Genomic DNA, 23,953 nt, shown 5'->3' with positions numbered 1-23,953 from the left:
ATATGTTAGAAGTTGCAATTATATTTGTCAAATCATCATGTTTTCTTTCAATTCATGAGGAAGAATATCGGTCGACCTTGTCGTTTAATCGGCTCCATGTAATCCATATGCAATACGAGCAAAGACCCTTATGTATTATTCAAACCATTATGTCATAAATTGTATCTTTACAGATATAAAAAAAAAACAATTCAATATAACTTGTTCGATTAAATCATCTTGGAAAAGCTTCACAATGTGTATACGATAGCTCGCAATCACGATATTTTCTATAAATAGAACAATATGTGAACAGTTTGTCATACGCTACGTAACGCAATCACGTTTTTAAAACACGTGCATTGTCTAGATTGTTGTGGAATCCTCTATAGAATTTTATAAAGCATGAAATCCAAATCAAACAGCATTTTTCAATAACAGTGATAATTTACCTGTACTATGTAATAGATTTCTTCATATTAAATGAAGAAAAGTAAGTAAATACGATTAGTATCAAATTTAACTCTAATTACATAAAATATCATTTTTATTTTAAATATGTAGTAATTTAATATGCAACTAATAAATGTTAAATAAATTCTTTTTTATTTAACATTGACAAAAAAAGCTTCTTTGCATATATATTTGACGATTTGCACGTTAATTACATTTTAAAATTAACAGAGAAGGTTGAGGAATCGTTATCAGGTGCAGTAAGCTTAAATGATAAACATTTGAGATAACTTTTATCGACTTAAAGATAAAGGTTTTATCAACTTAAAGAAGCAGGAAAAGCTTTTAATTTTTGCAATTACATTGAAAGATTCAATGATCTTCAATTGATGCCGAAATGACACTATTGAAGTCGTCGACACTCAGGAACGGCTGCAATTTTTATCTGTAGGTATTTAACATTAAGTAATAAAACGAAAAAAATTGTTGCTCAATTTTGAATTTCAATTTATTTTATTTATTACTACTTGTTAGCAATGTACTCCCATTAAATTCCGTTTAATATTTCAAACATTAAAAAAAAACTTTAACCTTTCGTAAATCATTGTCAACAATGCTTAAAAATGGAAAAACTCATTTCAAATTGATATCGTATAGTACTGATTCTGGAATGCTTTATTTCTACATATAAATATCTCATATTACTGTTTCAGAAGTCGAAACACTTGTACTTTTAGGCTCAATTGATTTTACGAGCACTCTATATCATTCAAACTATATACCGTACTATACATGCATAGAATGCTTGTACAGTGATCAGACTACTTATTAAGCTCACTACTGCTGCGTACATACTACACGCACCAACCACGTGGTTGAATATGACGCATGCGTAACACGTGCGCGTGAACCTAACCTCATTGAATGAATGTATGACGATCCGTAACCGTATCGCGAAGAATGCCAGTATGTATCGAGTTCCGTAACGATTCGAATAAACAATCAGACGTAAATGCCATGTGTCCCTGTATTTCAAGAAAGTAGTGTAAGCAAATATAATTTGTTTGCGGCACAAATACCTGGAGGGGACTATACATTGTAAATTTACTTATCGGGGGTAGCAGCCTTTTCAATTTCAATACGGTTCCATTAAGATACGATCAACGAGTACGATTACATTTCATTATTTCGAGAAAACGAATATTATTTTTATAACCTTTTGAATGAATGTTTCGACGATTACGAAGCAAATGTTGCTACATAAACAGTAATTTGGCATCAATTATTGCCAAAAGCGTGTTGTCTGCTTCAAAAGAGTGCATACAGAAATTGCGGCGTTTTAAAGCCGTGAACTGGAAATTGCGTTAAACATCTTCAGAAAATATGAATGCGGAAGTTTATGAGACTTTGCCTACGTCTTCTGTGGCTGTGCACATGACAGCAGGTGCATTCGCCGGAATTATGGAACATTGTGTGATGTATCCACTTGACAGTGTTAAGGTAATAGCTTTATTTCTCGCACATTTTTTCTAAGGTATTTTACATAACCTCAACTACCGTCTCATGGAATTTAATTTCCGCCGCATTCTAATAAAATTCAATGACATTTGATACCATGACATTGCAAATTGCACGGTTTTTGAATAGTAATAAATGTGATATTCGAAGACAATTCTTTGAATTTAATTTTTTTCCTCGTCGGAACCTAGAAATTAGGGTTCGCGTATATGATAGTTGTAATCTTAAATAGCGAAATACTTAAAATTTTAAGGTAACTATAATTAGTCTTCGTAAGATATTAACATTTGATCATAAAATTTCGTGCTTTACATCACAGTTACAAAATTATTGTGCAATCAGTTTAAGCAAGATAATTTCATAATTGTTTCCAGGTACCAATTCTTAGAATTTACAAACGACTGAATTAGTCATCACATGATTTAGCAATAATGTTCTGTAATAGTTGTTTACTATTTTTCAATACTTATTAAACTGGCAAATGTATAATTTATTATTATATTACAAAACATTGCTGCTACTGTAACTTTAGCTATTTACATAATTAAATAATAATGAAATTATGTTAACTAATAGTGATAAATAAAACAGATTTTGTGTAATAAAAAATAAACTCTCTACTCTCTACTTAATTGTTTTTAATTAATTTATAAATATATAAACATTATTTTTTCATGATCCCTTTTTATCATTAAAATGTATGATTCAATACTTTTTTATCATTTACAAACTTGCTTTTAAGTACATATTTTACAAAATTTTATTTATTTATGTATTATAATATAAACAACTGCAGTATCTAATTTATATATGATGTTATAATATATATACATAAAGGTATTTTATTAAATGTTAAATGATCAAATGTATATAAACAATAAAAGATTATATTTATATTTTGATAATACTGCAAAATATTGACAGTCTAAAAACTTTAACACAAAATAATTAAATAGAACATGAGTTTCAAACATTTATTATATAACATATTTCTTAGCACTGTTGCAGTAGGTTCTATTTCTGGTTTTCTTTTCAACCTACAATCTATATTAGTAGTTACTTTTACATCTAATTGTTAAAAAATACAATTACAATGTAATGTAAATGTAATGTAAATTAAAACATATAAATATACATGAAAATTTATATAATATGAATAATATATTACAAAAATGAAATTTTAACTGAACTGTTCTTTACCTTTTATATCAATTATAAAATATTATCATGTTCATCATTGCATTTATTATTCTAATTTCATGTTTTTAGTGGCTTACATATAATAATTAAAATGCAATTAGTTAAAAATGATTGTATCTGTAAATAATTGCAAGTCATGGTTTTAAGACTATTTTAGTACATTTATATTCTTTTTCATTATCAAGTAATCATTTTAAAATATTAAAATAATTATGAAGTTTGAATTTTTTTAATTATTTGTGTTATTTTATTCTAAAATTCTTTCTTATATGTTCACATGTAATTAATATTTTAAATTATTTATGTGAAATAACATTTACTTCTAAAGAATATAACAAAATTTAATTAACAAATAAGTGTTATTTATTTATATGGATGTATTTTTTATTTTATTTATATTTAGACAAGAATGCAAGCATTAACACCGTCTTCAACTGGAGGTGGTGGAGTAAGAACAGTTTTGAGAAAAATGATACAACAAGAAGGTTTCTTGAGACCAATTCGTGGTATAACTGCAGTGGTTGTAGGAGCTGGTCCAGCACATGCATTATATTTTTCATGTTATGAATTTGTTAAAAATAGACTCTTAAGTTCAAGAACACATCCCGAATTAAATGTAGCTGTATATGGAACTGCCGGTTGTGTGGCAACACTACTGCATGATGGTATAATGAATCCAGCAGAAGGTAAAACATTTTAAATTTATTAACAAAAGTAAATGAATTATTCATTTATTATATAATTTATCTGTTACACATATGTATGTGTTTTAAAGTATGGAAAGCATGATTCCTTCTATTTTTTTTTTTGAAACAAAGAGCTAAATATGGTTCATAATTTTTAGAATTTTATCCAATGAAGAATAAAATTATCTTATTCCAGTGGTCAAACAGCGGTTGCAAATGTATAACTCTCCTTATCGAAATGTTGCAACATGTATAAGAAATATATATAAAAATGAAGGTGTATACGCATTCTATAGAAGTTACACGACACAATTGACTATGAATGTGCCTTTCCAGATGATTCATTTTATTACTTATGAAATTGCACAAGTTTTTACGAACCCTGATCACATTTATAATCCTATAGCACATATGATATCAGGTGTGTATATATCTTTTAGAAGAAAATATTCTATATTATATATTTTAAATCTTACTTATATAGTAGAACTATAGAAAGAAAATATATAAATTATAGGTGCATTAGCAGGAGCTATTGCTGCTGCAGTCACAACGCCTTTAGATGTTTGTAAAACACTTCTAAATACACAAAGTGGTGTGCAGACTCAAGGCATGATAGATGCTTTTAAAACAGTTTATAGATACGGTGGTTTACGTGGTTATTTTCGTGGACTAAATGCTCGTGTTCTTTATCAAATGCCTGCAACCACTATCTGTTGGTCAACGTAAGTAAATAAGATACAATAATAATAGTATTTAATACTATTTAAAAAAAAAAAGAAAATATATTAATAATACGTTAATAAATTTACAGTAAATAATAACAAAAAAATTAATGTGATAAGTATTTTAATAATATATTTATTATTTATATAGGTATGAGTTTTTTAAATATATACTTCATGAAAAACAAGATGATGGATATCGTGGATTAGAAATTGAAACTGATTTTTCAAGTGGAATAAATCATAACCAAGGTTCTTCTACTAGGACTAGTCATGTTCAAGATGTGAGTGTATATCTTAACCAAAATGCTCCAACTTCAATATTACTTGATGTGACTACAAGTTAGGTATTTTTGAATCCTTTATTCACACCATTTAAATTGCATTAAAGAACTATCGAATGGTGAGCAAAGTATCCGTTTTTTCATATTTAGAAAGTTTATCAATGATATGTCGTTGATTCATCTGTTACTACAGCATTATTATATGTGTATAATAATTCATAACAAATGAATATATATACAATCGAAAATCCATTTTGAGCTAAGTGCAGGACACGAACTCAACAGAATGAAAAAAACGTATTAAGAAAATTTCTTAAGTTACTTCTTAGCATATGACAGTTTTAAATAATGTAAACCAACTACAATATGATGACTGTATTTTTTAATATGTTAAAGAACAAGTAGTAATCTACAAACAAGGTTTTTAATCAATTAGGACATTAACTGATAGAAAATATAAAGCAAAGAATTGTGTATAACAAAATCAGTTGTTTTTCTTAATACTATAAAATCATATTTCACATCATTAAAATCATATTAAAATCATATTTTATTGAACAAAATAAATAATGACGTATAATTTTGAAAAACTAACAAAACGAAATTATTAATTAGTAATATTACTTCACAGATAAAATATTAATATTAGTATAGGTGACTGCTGTCTGATATACAAAAATAATTAAATGTGTTATCATCTGCAGTACTGTTCATATGGAGTAATATTTATTATAATAATTAGAAAAAAAAATTATTTTATAAATGCAATAAGCAACAAATATAGCGGTAAATTATATGTATATTATGTTCAATGTATTTATGAAATAGTTTGTATACTCTTGTTATGAAATAATTTATGTTATGGTTTATTTGCGTAAATGTATTTCCAGTGTCCTACAAAGTACATGATGTATAAAAAAAATTGAAATGTTACAATAATCATCTATCAAAGTGAACTATATGTAATTTTGAACCAAAAGAATATACACATATTTTATATAGAAGAAAACTGTTGAAAATATTTCACTTAAATACCGCACAGTAATATTGTTTGAGTTATAAACAAATGATAATATAAGCAGAAATTTTTTAGTAACATTAATTTTAAGTATTCTCCACTTGAATAGTTAATTAGATTAAATAGCATATTTAATATTGTATCATATTCTTAACTTAAAAGGAAGACAGCAAGATGCATGAAAAAAATGATCAGTGAAAAAGTGTATGTAACATAATCAAGTCGAATTTGAAATTTAATTTGAAAATTTTTAATTTACTCATATGTTAATGAAATGTTAGATAAGTCTTGCGTAAAAAGGTATAGAAAACTATAGACTAGCTTGTAGAACAGTGTAGATAAGTTAATATTATGTGAGTATGTACAGTATGAAGGAATAAGTTAGAAATACAGAAAACGGCAATGTTATTGTGCAACAAGTACAATTCGCTTGATTAAACAAGTACAAATTAAGAATTGCTCCTTAGTCAGCTTGTAATATAAATGACAATGCATCCAAAAGTTATAATGTATCACAATATTGCTTCCTATGGCTGTGATTACTGGGTCATTTGATGTTGACTTTAAGAGGGAGTAATATCACATGAAAACTCATACTTCACGCCATATTTATTTATTTATTATTCTTCATCGTTACCGGTATATCATTATTTGACGTCGCAAAATATATCACTAATTCTTTTGCGTGTAAAAACGTATACTCTTTTTATAAATATTTTAAGTAAAATCTTTTTTTCAAAAAACAAAAAAAAAAGACAAAATATTTAAATTATTTTTATGATGTAAAGATATGATTTATAATAAAAAGAAAAAATTTGTAATAAAATTTGATAGGTAAATTAACCTATGCACATAAATATACATATACGTGTTATATGTATAAAATGCTAACGTTCCGAATAAATAACATATGTTTATATGGTGTCCGATATTTAATAAATGTACATTTTGCATTTACAGTCACATCTTTCAAATTTAATTATCGCGCAAAATTTAATTGTATATTCTCTTTAATTGTTTAAATAAATACTCACTTTGAATAGAGTAAAAAGTAATGTCAGCCGCCCAGTTTTTGTTATTATCTCCAAAATTTGATTTTACATACGTTTGCAGAATTCACGATGATCAATCGATTTTTATCAACCTGAAAAATTAATGGTTGAATCATTTTTCTTTTCTTTTCTTTTTTTTTTTTCTTTTATGTTAATGTTCGTAATATAACATCTTTTGTCTGTTAAATTTACTCCTTTTTTTTTCTTTTCTTTTTTTGTATCAATTTATATATGTGTAAAACAATGCTCTGATATTATTGCATAAGTATATAATGTTAGCCCACTAAAAAGTAATTGAATGGTATGCTGTAAAACGTATTACATGTAAGAATGATGTAAATAAAATAATTGTATAAAATATGAAAAAGGTCAAGAAAATATCTTTTTTGCCTATTGCATTAATGAAACATTAGAGCATCACAGTAAAATGTAATCTTATTTCAGAGTCATGATATGTTAAAAATTCTTTATAAATGTAGTTTTCACTTAAATCAATTGGCTTATATTCATATTTTGGTTACGATTCTATATAAACTATTAAGTACATAATAAAACTAAATCATGTCAACTAGAGGAATTTGTGATACTCGTTGTCAAGCATTTCACACTGCAATGATACAAAAAGAAGAAAATACTCGTATTAGATGGTTTTTGAAGAATCAACAAAAATTATTAGATCATTTGGGAAAAACGGAAAAAATAAAATTGCCGCCAAAATATGAACCAGGAAAACAAGCAAGTATGGACATCGTACGTAACTACACTATATATAATAGATTATTCGTGTTTGTTGTATAGTGAAAATTGGGCAAGATTTTCTGTTTTTCAGATGCATTTGAAATGCTTACCAAATTGGAGACCACTTGAACCCGATGGCTCTATCAATATGAACATAATGAAACCCATCGACCCGCAAGTAAGAGCCATTCTGTACGAAGACGCTCCAAGTTTTATCACGGCTGAAAATTATATTTATGAAAGGTTTTACATATAATACCAATTTCTTGTAAATATAGTAAAAACAAAATAATTATTTAAGTATATTGTCCGAATAAAAAAAGGTTGATGTTACATTTCTTTCTTTCAGTATTCATATAGTATTTATTTCAATTTCAACTTTTTCTACTGAAAACTATAGATAAGAATGACATTTTATAGCAATATTCTCATTAATTACTTTAGATTAAAAGACGTTCCAGAAAATCGTTATTACTATCCGGATTGCACGAATTGGATATATGGATGGCGTCTAAAAGATCATGCACCTATTTCACGCAGTAAATTTGAGCAAACATCTGTTATGATGCGTGAATTTTATCATCCAAGTATATCGAGTCTGCAAAGAGATCCAGAATGGTACCGTCCTTCGAGAAGGATAATATTTATATGTGACGATGAAATGAATTAGTACTCTTTTAGGCGGAAAATGAATCAGGTATATTTTTATTTCAAAATCTTGTAAATGAATATCGTTATTTATGATCTAATGTAAAATTCGTTAATTTTTATTTTGCTATTTACTTTTTAAGTACTAGTTTTTATAAGTGATAAACAATTTTCTTCCGTTGATATCGTATAAAGATTTTCTATATAAAAATATGAGCATTGTAAAAATTTAGTATTTCTTCTCAATATTATGTAATAAGTTTATAATTATTCTATCAAACATTTAATATTTATTATCCTTTTGTTTTAGTTTATCTTCTAAATTTGCATCTTTTATTTTTAAGAAACAGAATACGTATAATGTAATTAACGGTACTTTGCATTCAACGAGATTTAAACGGTGCAAGGTATCCTATAAGCACGTTTAATAATAATAATTTCGTAATGTTTTCGTCATTCTACCGTTTTTTTTTACTTCTTCATTTTTTTCTTCTTTATTCTTTTTTGAACTAATCTGTTGTTGTAACTCTAATGGTAACAAATAATCTGCTTGTCCCGGCATAGCATGAAAAACATAATCAATAAACTTTTGAAATTGTTTAATAACTTTACACAATTCTTCCTCTAAAAATATCTTCTCTGCATGACAATTAACAATTTCTTTCCGCATGATGATAATTACGTCTTTCAATCGGCCCATTAATTCATAAAATTCGTTGATTTGTTGCTATATTAATGTATAATTTTGTATGAAATATATCTTTGTGTCTAACTAACGAAATTCGAATAACTTCGTTACCTCAAAGTATTTATGCATAGTATGCTTCTCCCTGTTATTTCGTAACCGTTCCAAACAGAGGGTATAAATTATATCTGCGGTGTTCTGCATTTCAAACTGACGCCTCTGGATATACAAATCTTTGTTCACTTTTTCCTTGAAGTCTTGCATTTCTTTTTTCAATTTTACATGCTTCTCCCTGTACAAATTTTCATTCAGGTTAATTATAAGTATTATCAACGAACACGCAGATATAAACCTCATAATTTGATTGAAATCTGCAATTATGTTATTCCTTTTCGCGCAAAATAATTCTTCAAATTCCTTATACAGCGATTGCACAACGTGAGTCATTTCTGCACGCATCTTTCGCATCATTTCGTGGGTCACGTTTATTCGTTCTTGCACAACTGCTTTTTGAGTGTTTTTCGCACATTCTTCGGCTGCCGTGGACCATTCTTTCTAAACAGTAAAATCATTTTTGTCTGTCACAGATTTGTACAACCTTGAAGAGGGCTGCATTATTCACCACCAATATATCTTTTTCTAACATACCATTCGATGTTTTGTTTCTAATTTTTATGCAAATTAATTTTCATGACGAGTCTAAGGACATGTAAATATTATTTAAACAAAGTGATAAGTCAATGATATTTTTGTCTACAGAATGCAATACTCTTATTTTCTCGGTATTTAAAATAATTACAATTTCAATTCTTTTCTTTTTTTTTTCAGATAAAATATATCATATTTTCTCCTTTCACGAGGTACAAAATATTATTCCAGTTAGATAAAGAAGCACTCAATGATTCTCGTGCAAAGCAATTGTAAAGTAATTTAAAGTTATGCAATTATATACTAAACGTTTCCGGTAGAATATCGTTATATAAGCTAATCTAATTTTGAACAAAGGTAATTTCAAAGAAATAATCATTTGCAATGAATTTTGCCATGTTCCTCGCATACATAATTTTTATCTATAAATATACACTCTCGAATTCCTTCGATATTGCTTAATGTAAGATTATGAACTTGATTGCTTCTGTATGCAATAAAAACATTATCAGCTTATCAAGGCAAGCAAACAAAAATTTTGTTTGACAGCGTTTTTAGAGTATTATTTCAAATAAAAATAAGATGTGATCTATATATAAAGGGATAAATAGTTATTTGTACTAATATAATGATCGTTACTTCAAGCTGTTTCTGTAGTTCGTGTCGAACAGTTTCAATATAATTGTTGTATTTTTCGTGCAATTGTTGAGCGTATAACTGGTTTTCACGCCTTTTCTTTGCTTGATACAAATAAAACTTTTCTCGTGATTGCTTTTCTACTTTTTCTTTCAGACTCTCTTCGATTTGCTTCTTCACACCTTCCAAGAGTGCTCCGCCGATTTCTAGCGGTGTTATTTAAAATTTATAGTCAAATATAATAAGTTTAATACTTTTGTAACGTTACCTAATATATTTTGATGTACGAGTGCTTTTATGATTTGATAATCTGTCGGTGGTACGAATTTACTTTTGGGTAAAGGATCGTCGGATGGAATTGAGAAACATGTTTTTGATGTTTTTAATGATGTCAGCACATCCAACAGTTTTATCGTATCGTGATGTGTATAGTCAAAAAACACCTGTGCCAAAGACGGTCCAAGACAGGCGCGAACTACTGACGAAGGTGGTACATCATTATTCGAGCATAATTTTATATTACACATTGTACTTGTTTGATCTGAAATAATTTTATTTCTTCTATCTATCCAAAGTTGTACTAAAAATGTAATAAATATTTAATGTTCTGACTTACGCATATTTTTTATATTTAAAGTTTGCTGTAACACTACAGATAATTTACAAAGAACAGATTAATTTTGTGAGGGAGTTAACCTTCCCAAATTAATATTTTATCTGAATAACAAATAATTGATGATACAAAGAAACAAAAGAAAGAATGCTTGATTTAAAATAATATAAAGTTTGAAAAATTTGAAAATAATTAATATGTATTGCAAGTAATAACGATATTTATAAAAATTACGTTTAGAAGAATATGATAATTATTAAAACTATTGAAAGATGCGAATTTATAATATTTGTTATAATATTTTACTTAACTTAAGATAAAAATGTAATGTAATAATATGTGTAATTGAATATAATATGAAATGGAACTTTTGTCCTAAATTTTATGCTACAAATTTTTTAATGGTATCACAATATCCCAGAGTACATTAATATAAGAGCTTCAAATAGGTAAAAATTAAAGAACTTTATATGGAGAAAATTACTTTGTGGAATTCAGGCTTTGTTGAAATATAGTATGAAAATAGAAGAATTTGATTTTAGAAAGTAAAAAAGAATATATGAGGTACAACAACTGTTATATACTAAATACAGTTTTTATAACTACATGAAAGAAATAAAATCTTTCAGTCAAGAAATCCTGTAAAAAAACGATAGGTATAATTTTGTACATTAGTAAAAATACAAAAGGTTACGTTTAAATTATTAAATGAAGTTTATGTTTTTAGCAAATACATAATAAATCATTAATTTCAGTAACTACTCTAATGATAAAAAATATGATTCGATTAATTCGATTAATTCAATTAATTTTAAAGATATAAAAAATTAAATCTTTTGAAGAAATTGATATTTTAGCTATGTTTGCATATTTTAATTACACAAAAATAAATTTCAATCTTATCGAATTCGTGCTCTCATTCTAAGTGAAAAAAATTACCTGCTTTTTCAATTCATGTTACGTCTGTATTTTCATTGCCGCAGTTATAGGAAAAGGATATAATATATAACTTTTAAAGACAAGTAACGTAAATTAACACTATTAATAAAGCATAGTCAAAAATATAGTCGCAATTTGTCCTTTATATATGTAAGTACATTTGCTGTCCTATTTCAATGACAAAGGTGTCGCCACCTATTTCAATCTTTTATTTCAGTACATGTGGTTTAGGTTTCTTACGTTATAAATTCTAGAATATGAAATTAAACAAAACTAATTTAAAAAATGATACTAATTACGTATTTTGCTACAAAGCAACTAAAACAAAGGAGTAATTTTATGTTATCGTCATTTTTAAGGTGATTATTACTTTATTATATATTAAATTGTTATAATTGTTATAATTGTGGAAAATTATAAAGCAGTTATATTAGCGTATCTTATAAATTTTATTTTTAGGATCGTAAATTCTAGAGTGAAGTTTACTCAAAGTATAAGAGGAAAACAAACTGATAATACTCTAGGAACTATAAATTCTTTAGTTAAGCCAGTTACTTTAAAAAAAAATTCAAATAATTTAAATATTGGTTTGGAATTAACTGGTGCTCTGGATAAATCTAAAGTTTTGCAGACCATGTATAATTTTTCAATTAACAATGCAGTGAAACAACTATGTGACCAACATGGACTAGATGGTAATTTGTATTTTCTATATAACTTACACCAACGGATAAAGGTTATGTAAAATTTATGTTTTCCTTAGTTATCTAATTTTTTTTAGACAGGACTTTTATTTCATGTATGACAAGTTTTCGCAAATGTTGTATAGAAGCTACTACGTTATCTACAGATCTTTATATTACTTTAAATGATATTATACAAGGTGCAGGACATGTTACAGATTTAATTCCATATTTTATGCGCCATATAAAACAAATGTATCCACATATTGATTATATAAATGAACTGAAGAAAATCAGTGATTTAACAAATCCATCTCATTGGTAATTACTTAATGCAAATCATTAAAATTTGAATAAATTATGTACATCTGAGGAACAAATTAAACAATTTTAGCCATTATTATTATTAGGTATTCTAAAGCTAGATCTGTGAAAAGAAAAATCATATTTCATGCTGGTCCTACAAATAGTGGCAAAACATACCAAGCCTTGCAAAGGTTTATATCCGCAAAAAGTGGTATTTATTGTGGACCATTAAGGTTATTAGCTAGTGAAGTTTTTACTAAGTGTAACTCTATGGTTAGTACAAAGATTAAGTTACCATTTAATTATATTTAGCATAAATAATTTTGATTACATTGAGTATAAGTAATTTTAGGGTACACCTTGTGATTTGATAACAGGAGAAGAACACAAATATGCCAAAAATATATTGTCTCCTGCAGATCATATATCATGTTCCATAGAAATGGCAAACCTAGACAATTCTTGTAAGTAAATACAATGTATGATCTTTAATGTATGTAATATTATCATCTTATATTTTTTTGGCTCCCTTATATAATTTTATATAGAATAATATTTTTAATAATTATTATAGATGATGTAGCTGTAATTGATGAAATTCAATTACTACGTGATCCGATTAGAGGATGGGCATGGACAAGAGCTCTTCTTGGTCTTGTTGCAAATGAAATACATATATGTGGTGAATATGGTGCTTTATCTATTGTGAGTTTTACAGTCTTATTTTATGAATCACATATAAATATAAAAAATTTTTTAAACTTTTTCTAATGTGTGTTACAATATAGGTACAGTCTATATGCCTTACAACAGGTGAAGTTGTAGAAGTAAAACAATATCAAAGACTAACTGAGCTTAAAATGGAAGATTCTGCACTTTGTTCTTTACATAGGGTTCTACCAGGAGATTGTATAGTTTGTTTTAGTAGAGGCGAGGTATTCTCTGTGTCACAAGCTATTGAAAAATTGGGGCATAAAGTAGCTGTAATATATGGTAGTTTACCACCAGGCACAAAATTAGCTCAAGCTGCAAGATTTAATGATCCTAAAGATCCTTGTAAAATATTAGTAGCTACTAATGCTATAGGAATGGGTCTTAATTTGTAAGTTCATAATTATGAATTTCAATTTTTTCATATAATATAATGAGAATGAAAAACATGTTAATATTTTTTCAGACATATTCGTAGAATTATATTTTATTCTCTTACTACACTATCTGTAAATGATAAAGGACAAATGGAATCTGATGTGATTTCTGTATCAACTGCATTACAAATAGCAGGTCGCGCTGGTCGTTATGGAACACAGTGGTCGAAAGTAATAAATAATCAAATATAAATAAACATAAAATCATAGTAATGGCATGTGAAATGAATATTAATAATTTTTTTATACTACAGGGATATGTAACAACTTACAAAATTGAAGATTTTGCTTTACTAAAAAATTTATTAGAACAAACGCCTGAAGAACTTACAGTAGCTGGGCTTCATCCAACAGCAGATCAAATAGAATTATATGGCTATTATTTACCAACTGCAACATTATCAAATATCATTGTAATATTTGAGTATAATTAACTTGTGATTCTTTTTTGCGTTTTTTAAAAATATATTTTTCTTTCAGGATATTTTCATAAAGTTGTGCCAGTTTGACAATTCTTTATATTTTATTTGTAATTTAGATGATTTTAAATTTCTTGCTGATATGATACAACATATGTCTTTATCTCTTCGTACACGATACATATTTTGTTGTGCGCCAATCAACAGAAAAATAGCTATAACATGTAATATGTTCTTGAAGGTAAATTGAAATTATAATCAATTGTTTAAAAAATTGTTTAAAGCTTTATACTCTGTTTAAATAGTTCGCTCGACGATGTAGTATGAATGAGCCAGCAACTATTTCGTGGTTATGCAGCGAAATTAACTGGCCTCCTCGGACGCCAGGAACACTTAATGGACTTTTAAATTTGGAACATTTATTTGACATATTAGATATCTATCTTTGGTTAAGGTAAATAATTACTTAATAGTTCTATTCCTTACATACTGCATTACATAATGTAAATTATAATATTTGCATTTGATATAGTTATCGTATGCCAGATTTGTTTCCTCATGGAGATGAAGTTAGGCAGCTACAACTTCAGTTGGATGAAATTATCGATTCAGGAGTTAAAAACTTAATAAGACAATTTAAAAGCACAGAACAAGGTATATAATACTATTAAAGCATGATATTTATTGTTTATAAAAACAAGGATAATTCAAATAATAATATTTTATATTATTAAACAGATTTCATTGCACCATCTCACGAAAAAATTAACACACAAGATGGTAATTTATCCGATATTAAAGACACTGTTCATTTTTTATATTTCTATATAATTATACTTCATATTTTACAGATGAGTATGAAAACAAAAAATTAAGTATGAAACTGATAAATCAAGGTCTTTTAACACCACATATACTGAAACAACTAAAAATGGAATGGTCTAAGGTAAAAAATCTTATAAAGTAGAAAAATTCTGTAAATTAAATTTATTTACATTATTTTTACTAATAATTAATTGAACATTCAATAAATATACCAATATTATTAATATATATAATGCATGTATATGTGTGTGTGTGTGTATATATATATATTAATGATTCAATATTTTGTACTGTTTTAGGAAAACAAAGGAAAAAGTAAAAAACGAAGTTAAACTTAAAGCCAGCGGAAATGCTTCCTGCTAAAACGATTACTCTTCATCAATTTCATTAAACAAGATTTATAAAACAATGTATATATTAAAAGATAAAGTGAGTGTTTAAAATATCCAAATTAAAGAATATTTTTTAAATTATTCTTTCTGTAGTTTGAAAACAATTGATATATTCTTTAATAAGTAATTAAGGTAAAGAAATGCAGCAATTAGGAATTGTATTTTTTAAAAAATTTTATTTAAAACTATTGTTTGAATACTTTTATAAATCCATATCCATGATCTTGTCTTCTTACACGTTTATATCTTTGATGAATTGAATCTACATTCTGCTGTTGTTTTTTAAGTATCGAAGAATTGTGAGGAAATATAAGATTTTTCGATTTGTATCGTAATGTATGAGATAGAGAAATACATTTTGTACACCTCAATGAATCATTGTTCACAATTAATGGACATAAAACGTGTCTCCATTTTATACCATCTTTATAAGCAACTATGATACGATTAATATTTTGGAATCTTTCTGTGGTGTATATACCTAATTTAGAAAGTACATTTATTTGTTGAAAATATAAATCAAATAATAATGGCAATATATAAATACCTTGACAGATAGTTCTTTGATTAAATTCGTCAATAACTTCTTCTATATCTAGTAAATTTTGTATTTTTAAATGTTTCCCTTCTCTTATGAGGTTGTGAATAAGTGGATTAATTTCCCTATTTTCAACAGCACAATGCAACATTAAATCACTTTTTATGAACACTTGTTTTTCTGTGAAAGGCATTCCACTTTTTGTCATTCCCATATATAAATATACAATCGTTGTTGTGTGACCCTTTGATGTTACTAAACAAGACCAACCACGTGGTAATAATACTTCTGTACATACTTCAAGTAAATCTTCAAACAACATTTCATTTTCATTAATTTCATTAAACATAGGGTAGTATGTATCTAACTGATTATAATTTAAATTGTGTACTATTTGGTTTTTTATATATACATTCTCTGTTGCTTTAAAATTATTATCTATTAGTTCTTCCTTTGGAATATCTTTTTTGACTGTTTTATGTTTCCATACCATTGTTTCATGTCCATCAAAAATATAATTTTTAGAGGATGACTCTAAAACTTTCTTGGATGTATTGCAATAAAAATCTTCTTTGGGTATTTGATTTTGTTTTTCTTTTCTGTCTTTATTTTCTATCAAATTTATATTAGAAATAACATTTTTTTCCATTAAATTTATCGATTTATTTTGTTTCATTTGATTTAAATTATATTCTGAAGATTCTTTAATTTGAGGTCCAACATAATATATATTATTTACATTTGAGCCATTTTCTGAAAATTTAATTTTGTTTAAAGAATTTTCCATAGAATTATAGTTATAACCATTAAAATCTTGAGAAAACTGATAATGTAAAGATGTAATTTTATAACTTTCGTCATTATTTATCTGTAATCTTTTTTCAGTTCTGGGTATGAGAAAATCTGTTTCTTCCTCTTTTATAGTATTTATTTTATCAAATTTATTTATACTGCTATCAGGATCATCCAAATTTTCTTGAACACGTATATTTTCTTTGAGATGATAGCTCTTTCCAGGAACAGCTCCAGGTCTTAATCTGCATTTTTTATACTTAATCTACCAAATAATAGAATTGTATGATAAAAAAGATAATAATATTGACTTAATATGGTACAGTACAGTAGAAATAAGTATACAAAATACTATAACTTACAGTTATAACATGTGGTGGTACTCCACTAACCCAATGTGTAATGATATCGTCTTTGTGAAAATGTTTACTACAAACATATGTATCATCAGTAACAGCATAATTTTCAATGGCTATAGCATTTTGCCACTTTTTACGTGTCTCTGGATCTTTTGGTGCTGAGAAGAAGCTATAAGTATTTCTGTAATTGGTTTCCTTGCACAGTACACACTTACGCGTCATAATGACACTATAAAATATATTTACGTTATTTTATTTAAGATATTAATTATATCGTTACTACATTTTCCACTGAATTTTATCTTACGTATTATGCATTATATTATAATTATCTGTATTTTTAAAATGATATATTATAAAATAATAAGTCATCAAAACAAATCTAGGTTATAACATTTTTATGTTAAGATACATCGAAAGCTAATATCTATTTACTTAAAAATTTCAATCAATGTTATGTTTTATTAATATCATGCAATTTTTATACTTAATTACATACGTTCAACATGTTTGCCCAACACTTTTTTATATTGTTCTGAAATTATCTTAGCCTTGTGCAACTATATTCTTTAATAAAACATACTAATAATGATAACTTTATAATTCATCTTACAAATACGACGATTCATGGCATATTAAATAAAAAATGAGAAACATTCGATATTTTAATGTAGTTTAACTTATTTATTTTGATTTTATATTTTTTACAAGACTTCCATAGCCCTCTGTTGATAGAATGTTGAATGAATTTAAAATACAAAATTTTATAAATCATATATGTCTCTATTTTTTACATAAAATCAAATTTTAACGATTGATTGCAAACATTCAATGGAACATATGGAAGAACAATATATATATAATTTTCTGATGACACGTATCTACATATGCTATGTTAGTACTTATTATTCAATCCTATAATAAACTTTAAACTATAAATTCATAAATTATGAAGAAATTTTATAACTTTCTTAATTTTAATTTTCATTGTATGCAAATATTATCCTTGATCAAATGGAATATTTATTATACAAAATATTTGATTATTGAAAAATAATTTATTAAACGGGTAAATTACAATTGATAAGTTTACGTCTCTAGTTTACCATTTCTATGTCATTTGCAAAGTTACCGATTTAACACAGAATTGAATAATTACTAAAGGTGGTTGGAATTAGAATTAAATACGATAAAAGTTTCATCTTTTGAAAAGAAAATTTTGGACAATGTACACATGAAAAATATATGTTGTTATTTTTTGTAGATAAAAATAAGTATGCAACTGTTAAAAATCAAGGGTATAGTTCATTGAAAGTGTCCATGATACATACTAAAATTTTAGTTAATGTAAAACGGAAAGTACTGAAGAAAAGATAAATTTATATATTATTTTGCTACATAAGAATTTATAAATTTCATATATATTATAATTATATTATACAATTTTGTAATTATATAAGTGATATTATTTAATTTCCAAAGTATTATAAGAATAATAATAAATAATATTATTAAAACTGCTTCAAAGTAATTATTACAGGTATTATTTATTACTCTTGACTTACAAAATTGCAAGGGATTGTTGTATTTCACGCTAGGAAGCCCTCTTCTTATGCTTCTTTTTTACAAATATCTAAGCAATCGTCGCACAGTGGGACCAATGTGCTCAAATAGTGCAAAAAACATTTTTAAGCTGGTATCGCATATATATACTTTATTTTTGTATTTTATAAATTTTAAATATATATTTAAGTCGTTTCTAAGTTTCTCCTTAACAATTTTATTAATAAATTAGTTTTTAGAAATGAATTTCTAATCATTTCATTCATTCATTCATTCATTCATTCATTCATTCATTCATTCATTCATTTATTTATTTATTTATTTATTTATTTATTTATTTATTTATTTTAAAAGCAATCTCGACTTAATACTGCTTCAATTTAGCAAAACCTTGTTTGTATTTTACAGTAACTTTTTGAACTTCTAGCTCTTTACCGGCCCAGCATTAGTAATACAACCAGGAACGGGATGATTCTACTTACATGCCCATTCTACATGACTATCAATACATCAGCATCGATGGTGTAACCGAGAAGGAGGTGATTCTACATGATAAAGCAAATCGAAAATAAAGAATTAAATTTTTTCGTTCGAAGCTTCGTTGTTAAGAAAATCGACTTTGAATACTCGTAGAGTACGCGTGAACCTAACTTTGGCTAAGACGGACGTACCCTCGGTTCATTTAAGTACCCTGTGTAGTTGCGTTAATTGACTTGTAAAACATTTTCTAAGAACGGCTATAACAGTAAAGTGAAAAGAATTACTCCGTATCGAGAAACAAGAAAGCGTTGAAAAAGAACGAAAGTTAATGGGTCTGGTCTTAATGGCATCTCAACATTGAAAGTAAATGCACGAAAATTGCATAATTTCATTGTAAATGGCCAAGACAATTGATCCAAGTCTAGTAAACCTTTATTGTGGATTTTCTTGCCAGATTGTATTTGTTCATTATCCTTGAAATATTCCTAATTACCACAGTTTTTCAACATGCATGTAAGTACATATGTACATTTTTCTTAATTAAATAACAAATTTATTGTACGATTCGTTTATACGATATACACAGTTTTGCTCGGATGAACGTTTATTTATGTTTCCAATGAATTAGGTTGATCAATGAAAATGTAGTTCCTATAAAAATTAATTTTTTTTCTGATTATTCAAATGACGTTTAGTTTTAATAAAAAGAAAATTGTAATTATAAAAGGGGAACAAATATTTTATGCATCATAGTATATACTAATGTATATATTCACTAGTCAAGAAATTATCTGATAAATATAATTAAATATAATTAAAATAAAATTAAAATTCAATCTATCGATCCAATTACTGAAATATGTACACATACATTTATGTATGTTTTACTATTTTACTGTAGTATTATGTGCTCTAGTTTCTAAACATTCCGATACTCTGCACGTGTAATTTTATAGATAAATTTTTATTCTTCTTCTTCGAAAGATCAAGCAAAGTCGTAGCCTCGGATATTGCACCGAGATTTGTTAGAAAGCTGAAAGAATTCAGTTCAATTATGGGAAAATCATTGTCTATCCTAGAACGTTTCACCTTTTTATATTTCAGTTGATAACATTGTCGGTGAAAGTCTGTAACCAATTTGACGATAACGCGGTGTTAAAATCCTCTGTCCTATTACGCTTACCTTGAATTCAGGATAAAATGAGTGGAGCCTTGATACGCTTGGCAAAATTACGCTACGATACACTTGGTTTCACAGACGGTCTACTTTTGAGAGCGGTAACTAGATTCTAATTTGCATATTTAGGCGAACTAAAATCTTTCCGGGGAAACGACTCTGAAAAATTTCATCTGAAATTAAGCAATTTCGAGCTAATTTACTATAATTTACAATTATAGTATGTTAACTAATTTAAACAATAATTCTTAACACAAATTCCTTATTCTATTACCTGTTTTAATTATATATTTCATCTATTACTTTTTCTATGTTTTACATGATAAAAAATATTTAATTTCTTACGCGTGTAATTAATCATGTTTATACGTATACATACGTAGGTTAAATCCAAACGAACTCAGAAATTACAAGGGATTATAAAATGTCAAAGATGAAAGGAAAATCCTCGATCTACGATAAATACTTAACTATCGAGTGTGTGATTTTGATAATGTCGAAACAACCACGTTTATCGTGACAACAGAGTGGCTGGTTTCGTTTATTGACAAACGACTAACCTTTCCAGGTTGTGCAATTTTAAATAGACAGATGGCGTGCGAACTAATCGGCCTGTGTTTCTTTCTGATTCGCCAGATTTGCATTCTTTCGAGAGTACTTTCTCACGATGTTCATTCGTGAATCAGCTTTTTCATTGTATGAAAACACAGGTCTATAAAACAACTCGAGACACAGAAAGTATTTTCTTACTAAATGTATTTCCTGGACAGACAGTGAAGCTTAGAGCAGTGACTAACAATAAGATCGTTTTATTAGTGAAAGTGTCGTTATTTATGATTAGACAACAATTGAAAAAAACGAAAACGAAATTAAGTTTCTAACCTAAGTCTTTTCATGCGTTTTATGTTAGGATAATTATTGGATATGAAATTTTCATCGAGCAAATAAAGTTATTTCTTGACTCAATAGTTGAGTAAATTATTATACATATAATGATAGGTGAAACGAAAAAAAAGAATTTAACATTATTACAGGATTTTTTTGTTCAACAGTCGTATTATGTAATATTAATAACAGTTATCAGATTATTTTTTTTTTTTTGTGATTAAAACCAACCTTTTAATACCACGATTGATTCGTTCTGTATCATATGTCCCGTAATTTCGAAACACTGTATTATAAAGAGGTTGACTGTATTAGTCCCAACCTTTGTAATTGTTTTAATGTACTCAGTTATTTGCATTGTCGATCATCAATAAAGTTTAAAGTACTTTGAATAAACTAAATCGACCATTTTGTAAATTAAAATTTACTTTTTATAAAAGATAACATAATATAAAAATACAATTTTCTATACTTCTTAGATTCTTCGTTCACTTACTTACTAATTTCTGATTTCATCTTATTAATCTATCCAAATTTTTTCCTCTCCCAGTTTCTGAAATAAAAGGAAATAGCACTTGCAGTTATAAAAGATTTAACAATTTGTCTTAAAGGTTATGAAGAAAACAAGTGATCCAGGTTAATCTTTTAATGTCACGAACTCAACAAGTTGAGCAACGTCATCGATCGATCAATCGTTAGTCGGTTAAATAACTACAGATCGTTTTCGAAGATTCAACGATTCAGGAGGGTTGTCATAATTCAGGAAACAATATCTGCAACACCGACAAACGATATTTAACATGGGCGTGACTGTTCCCAGCGTTCACTCTTCGACAGACCATTGTTCTGTTTGTCGCTTATTGTACTCAAGTGCGATCTTGCAATTTCCCGAGTCATGGTTGTTTTCCTTCGCGGTGTGGGAAAATCGAGTTTGAGATCAGATCTGAAATCTTGGCTGTAGGCATTGCTATACAAAAGCAAGGATTCCACGGTAACTGCTCGACTTGGTCGTTTACCTTTAACCAGAAATGTCGGAGTTCGAATAACAATGGAAAAGAGAGTATTTCAATGATTAGTAACAACATAAAATTCGCATAATCGAGTCATAATTAGAGATTTACTTGTTTAAAGTAAATTAAAAATTTTAAAGTAAAAAGAATTTAAAAACTGGAAGAGTTTGATATATCATATACTAGGAAAAATAAAAATTTGTTAGTATTTTACATTTCATATGCAATTCCTTAATAACATATTTTTAATAACAATGGTATATAAAGAAATATTAATTTCTATCGATCACAAATATTTATAACTATCACTTAAACTAATGACAGTTAATATAGTGATAGTTAGTTAATAATATAATATATTATATTATACATAGTTTGTTAATACAGCGATAGTATGTAACAATGATTAATACTTCTCTTGTATTTTATAAAATGTTCTATGTGTGTTGCATCGAACATCTGTTGCATACAGCAAGTACCGCTAGGATCAGCGTAGCACATCCATTCGCTGGAGTAGTAAATACCAAACAGCTGGATTCTAGCATTTTGCGATTGCAAACTACATCGGCCAGTCGGTCAATCGGTAAATTTGCTGCTCTCTATACTTAACCACTAGGGCATGACCGATATTTGATATTTTCAATGAACATTATAACATCATTATACAGTATTGTTTCATATCCAATCTACGATTCAGATTATCAGATTTAGGTAAATTAATATAAGGTATTAGAATTCTAATGACAATTTACCAAAATAAAATGAAGTAGATACTTTTATATAATTCTACATAATTTTACATAAATGTACTCAAGTAAGATCACGAAGCTAATTATCGCTACCTTTGTTTAAAATTATAGAGCATCTTAACAGGCAGAAAGAAATTTCTACATAGTCGTTTACATTTGCCCTTTAGCCTTTCGAGTTTACTCTGGGAAAGATTTGAACTACTTAAAAATTAGATCGCATCTACCACGTATCATCTCATAAGCACAAAACATAACATATAACCTTCGTTACACATTTCTCTTCACAATGCTTTCCATAAATTATACCGACCTATTATTAACAAAAGTTATAAAATAATAAACTGAATCGCACATCGAGATTTCTAACACGAAGAAACAGAAACAAAATCGATATAAGTACAGGATAAGTAAAAGTCGATCGAATTACAACCTAAACTATTTACAGGACTATCGGACTATAATAATACTAACTTCGGTATAAAGGTTTAAAGGCCAGAGGGTCCATCTATCGAAAGGACATCGGTAATAAAAGGAAACGAACTAACCTAACCTAACCCAACTGTAGAGATAAAACATCGAACGATAAAAGGAATAAAAGTTGTATAAAAGTTGAATAAAAGGGGAATGCGTCTTGGGTATTCTTCGTTTCAAGGAAGTCGTCGAAAGTGTAACAGTAGGTTCCTCAGAGCGCTGCTAAGCGTCCCGTGTGTCTTTTCTTCTAGATGAAGAGGATCAGTCTGAGTGCCGTTCTTTGAGTGCTTTGTGACGAACTAAAATAAAGAGGCAGGGGGTCACGGGGTTCAGC

At 27.4% G+C, this 23,953-nt stretch overlaps 4 protein-coding genes across 8 annotated transcripts; 2 read left to right on the top strand and 2 right to left on the bottom strand.

Moving 5' to 3' along the window:
• The first annotated feature begins 805 nt into the window (after positions 1 to 805).
• On the top strand, positions 806 to 4,978 carry LOC108545532 (mitoferrin-1). Its single transcript, XM_017897206.1, has 6 exons — positions 806 to 879; positions 1,146 to 1,932; positions 3,554 to 3,836; positions 4,033 to 4,257; positions 4,354 to 4,561; positions 4,713 to 4,978. The coding sequence occupies exons 2-6, from the start codon at positions 1,816 to 1,818 to the stop codon at positions 4,906 to 4,908; spliced, it is 1,029 nt and encodes a 342-aa protein (XP_017752695.1). The 5' UTR covers positions 806 to 879; positions 1,146 to 1,815; the 3' UTR covers positions 4,909 to 4,978.
• Positions 4,481 to 10,811, bottom strand: LOC108545533 (uncharacterized). Of its 4 annotated transcripts, none has more exons than XM_017897208.1 (7): positions 10,539 to 10,811; positions 10,274 to 10,476; positions 9,101 to 9,541; positions 8,093 to 8,251; positions 7,764 to 7,874; positions 6,898 to 7,007; positions 4,481 to 4,549 (listed from the first exon to the last, which is right to left on the bottom strand). In XM_017897208.1, exons 1-4 carry the CDS (start codon positions 10,795 to 10,797, stop codon positions 8,186 to 8,188), a joined length of 969 nt encoding a protein of 322 aa, XP_017752697.1. In that variant the 5' UTR covers positions 10,798 to 10,811; the 3' UTR covers positions 4,481 to 4,549; positions 6,898 to 7,007; positions 7,764 to 7,874; positions 8,093 to 8,185. The 4 variants fall into 4 exon arrangements, with proteins under 4 accessions (XP_017752697.1, XP_017752698.1, XP_017752696.1 ...); XM_017897209.1 differs by lacking the exon at positions 4,481 to 4,549 and having other exon boundaries at positions 6,766 to 7,007; positions 9,101 to 9,278; positions 9,339 to 9,541; XM_017897207.1 differs by lacking the exon at positions 4,481 to 4,549 and having other exon boundaries at positions 6,766 to 7,007.
• Positions 10,812 to 12,107: 1,296 nt separating this feature from the next.
• On the top strand, positions 12,108 to 15,589 carry Suv3 (Suv3 RNA helicase). The gene is made up of 15 exons (XM_017897181.1): positions 12,108 to 12,181; positions 12,282 to 12,517; positions 12,604 to 12,826; positions 12,916 to 13,084; positions 13,164 to 13,275; positions 13,386 to 13,516; positions 13,600 to 13,913; positions 13,989 to 14,130; positions 14,214 to 14,372; positions 14,440 to 14,619; positions 14,684 to 14,832; positions 14,911 to 15,032; positions 15,117 to 15,158; positions 15,230 to 15,324; positions 15,503 to 15,589. The coding sequence occupies exons 1-15, from the start codon at positions 12,108 to 12,110 to the stop codon at positions 15,533 to 15,535; spliced, it is 2,181 nt and encodes a 726-aa protein (XP_017752670.1). The 3' UTR covers positions 15,536 to 15,589.
• A 191-nt stretch (positions 15,590 to 15,780) lies between these two features.
• LOC108545525 (uncharacterized) lies at positions 15,781 to 17,900 on the bottom strand. Of its 2 annotated transcripts, XM_017897193.1 has the most exons (4): positions 17,784 to 17,900; positions 17,288 to 17,513; positions 16,143 to 17,190; positions 15,781 to 16,076 (listed from the first exon to the last, which is right to left on the bottom strand). In XM_017897193.1, exons 2-4 carry the CDS (start codon positions 17,504 to 17,506, stop codon positions 15,781 to 15,783), a joined length of 1,563 nt encoding a protein of 520 aa, XP_017752682.1. In that variant the 5' UTR covers positions 17,507 to 17,513; positions 17,784 to 17,900. The 2 variants fall into 2 exon arrangements, with proteins under 2 accessions (XP_017752682.1, XP_017752683.1); XM_017897194.1 differs by lacking the exon at positions 17,784 to 17,900 and having other exon boundaries at positions 17,288 to 17,608.
• Positions 17,901 to 23,953: the final 6,053 nt, after the last annotated feature.

The sequence above is a fragment of the Eufriesea mexicana genome, unplaced genomic scaffold, assembly GCF_001483705.2.
Source record: "Eufriesea mexicana isolate 0111107269 unplaced genomic scaffold, ASM148370v2 scaffold481, whole genome shotgun sequence".
NCBI classification, from domain to species: domain Eukaryota; kingdom Metazoa; phylum Arthropoda; class Insecta; order Hymenoptera; family Apidae; genus Eufriesea; species Eufriesea mexicana.
This window is presented reverse-complemented; position numbering and strand designations above follow the sequence as displayed.

What these genes read in the sequence shown, in the direction of transcription:
- LOC108545532 (XM_017897206.1), top strand. Translation starts at nt 1,816, where the DNA reads ATGAATGCGGAAGTTTATGAGACTTTGCCTACGTCTTCTGTGGCTGTG. An exon ending in ATCCACTTGACAGTGTTAAG is followed by an intron (nt 1,933 to 3,553) that starts GTAATAGCTTTA and finishes ATTTATATTTAG; the next exon opens with ACAAGAATGCAAGCATTAAC. An exon ending in ACCACTATCTGTTGGTCAAC is followed by an intron (nt 4,562 to 4,712) that starts GTAAGTAAATAA and finishes TTATTTATATAG; the next exon opens with GTATGAGTTTTTTAAATATA.
- LOC108545533 (XM_017897208.1), bottom strand. Translation starts at nt 10,797, where the DNA reads ATGTGTAATATAAAATTATGCTCGAATAATGATGTACCACCTTCGTCA. An exon ending in CGTACATCAAAATATATTAG is followed by an intron (nt 10,477 to 10,538) that starts GTAACGTTACAA and finishes TAACACCGCTAG; the next exon opens with AAATCGGCGGAGCACTCTTG. An exon ending in AACTACAGAAACAGCTTGAA is followed by an intron (nt 9,542 to 10,273) that starts GTAACGATCATT and finishes TTTACTGTTTAG; the next exon opens with AAAGAATGGTCCACGGCAGC.
- Suv3 (XM_017897181.1), top strand. Translation starts at nt 12,108, where the DNA reads ATGATACTAATTACGTATTTTGCTACAAAGCAACTAAAACAAAGGAGT. An exon ending in GGCAAACCTAGACAATTCTT is followed by an intron (nt 13,276 to 13,385) that starts GTAAGTAAATAC and finishes TAATTATTATAG; the next exon opens with ATGATGTAGCTGTAATTGAT. An exon ending in CAACATTATCAAATATCATT is followed by an intron (nt 14,373 to 14,439) that starts GTAATATTTGAG and finishes TTTTTCTTTCAG; the next exon opens with GATATTTTCATAAAGTTGTG.
- LOC108545525 (XM_017897193.1), bottom strand. Translation starts at nt 17,506, where the DNA reads ATGACGCGTAAGTGTGTACTGTGCAAGGAAACCAATTACAGAAATACT. An exon ending in TACCACCACATGTTATAACT is followed by an intron (nt 17,191 to 17,287) that starts GTAAGTTATAGT and finishes ATTATTTGGTAG; the next exon opens with ATTAAGTATAAAAAATGCAG. An exon ending in TCAAAGAACTATCTGTCAAG is followed by an intron (nt 16,077 to 16,142) that starts GTATTTATATAT and finishes TTTCTAAATTAG; the next exon opens with GTATATACACCACAGAAAGA.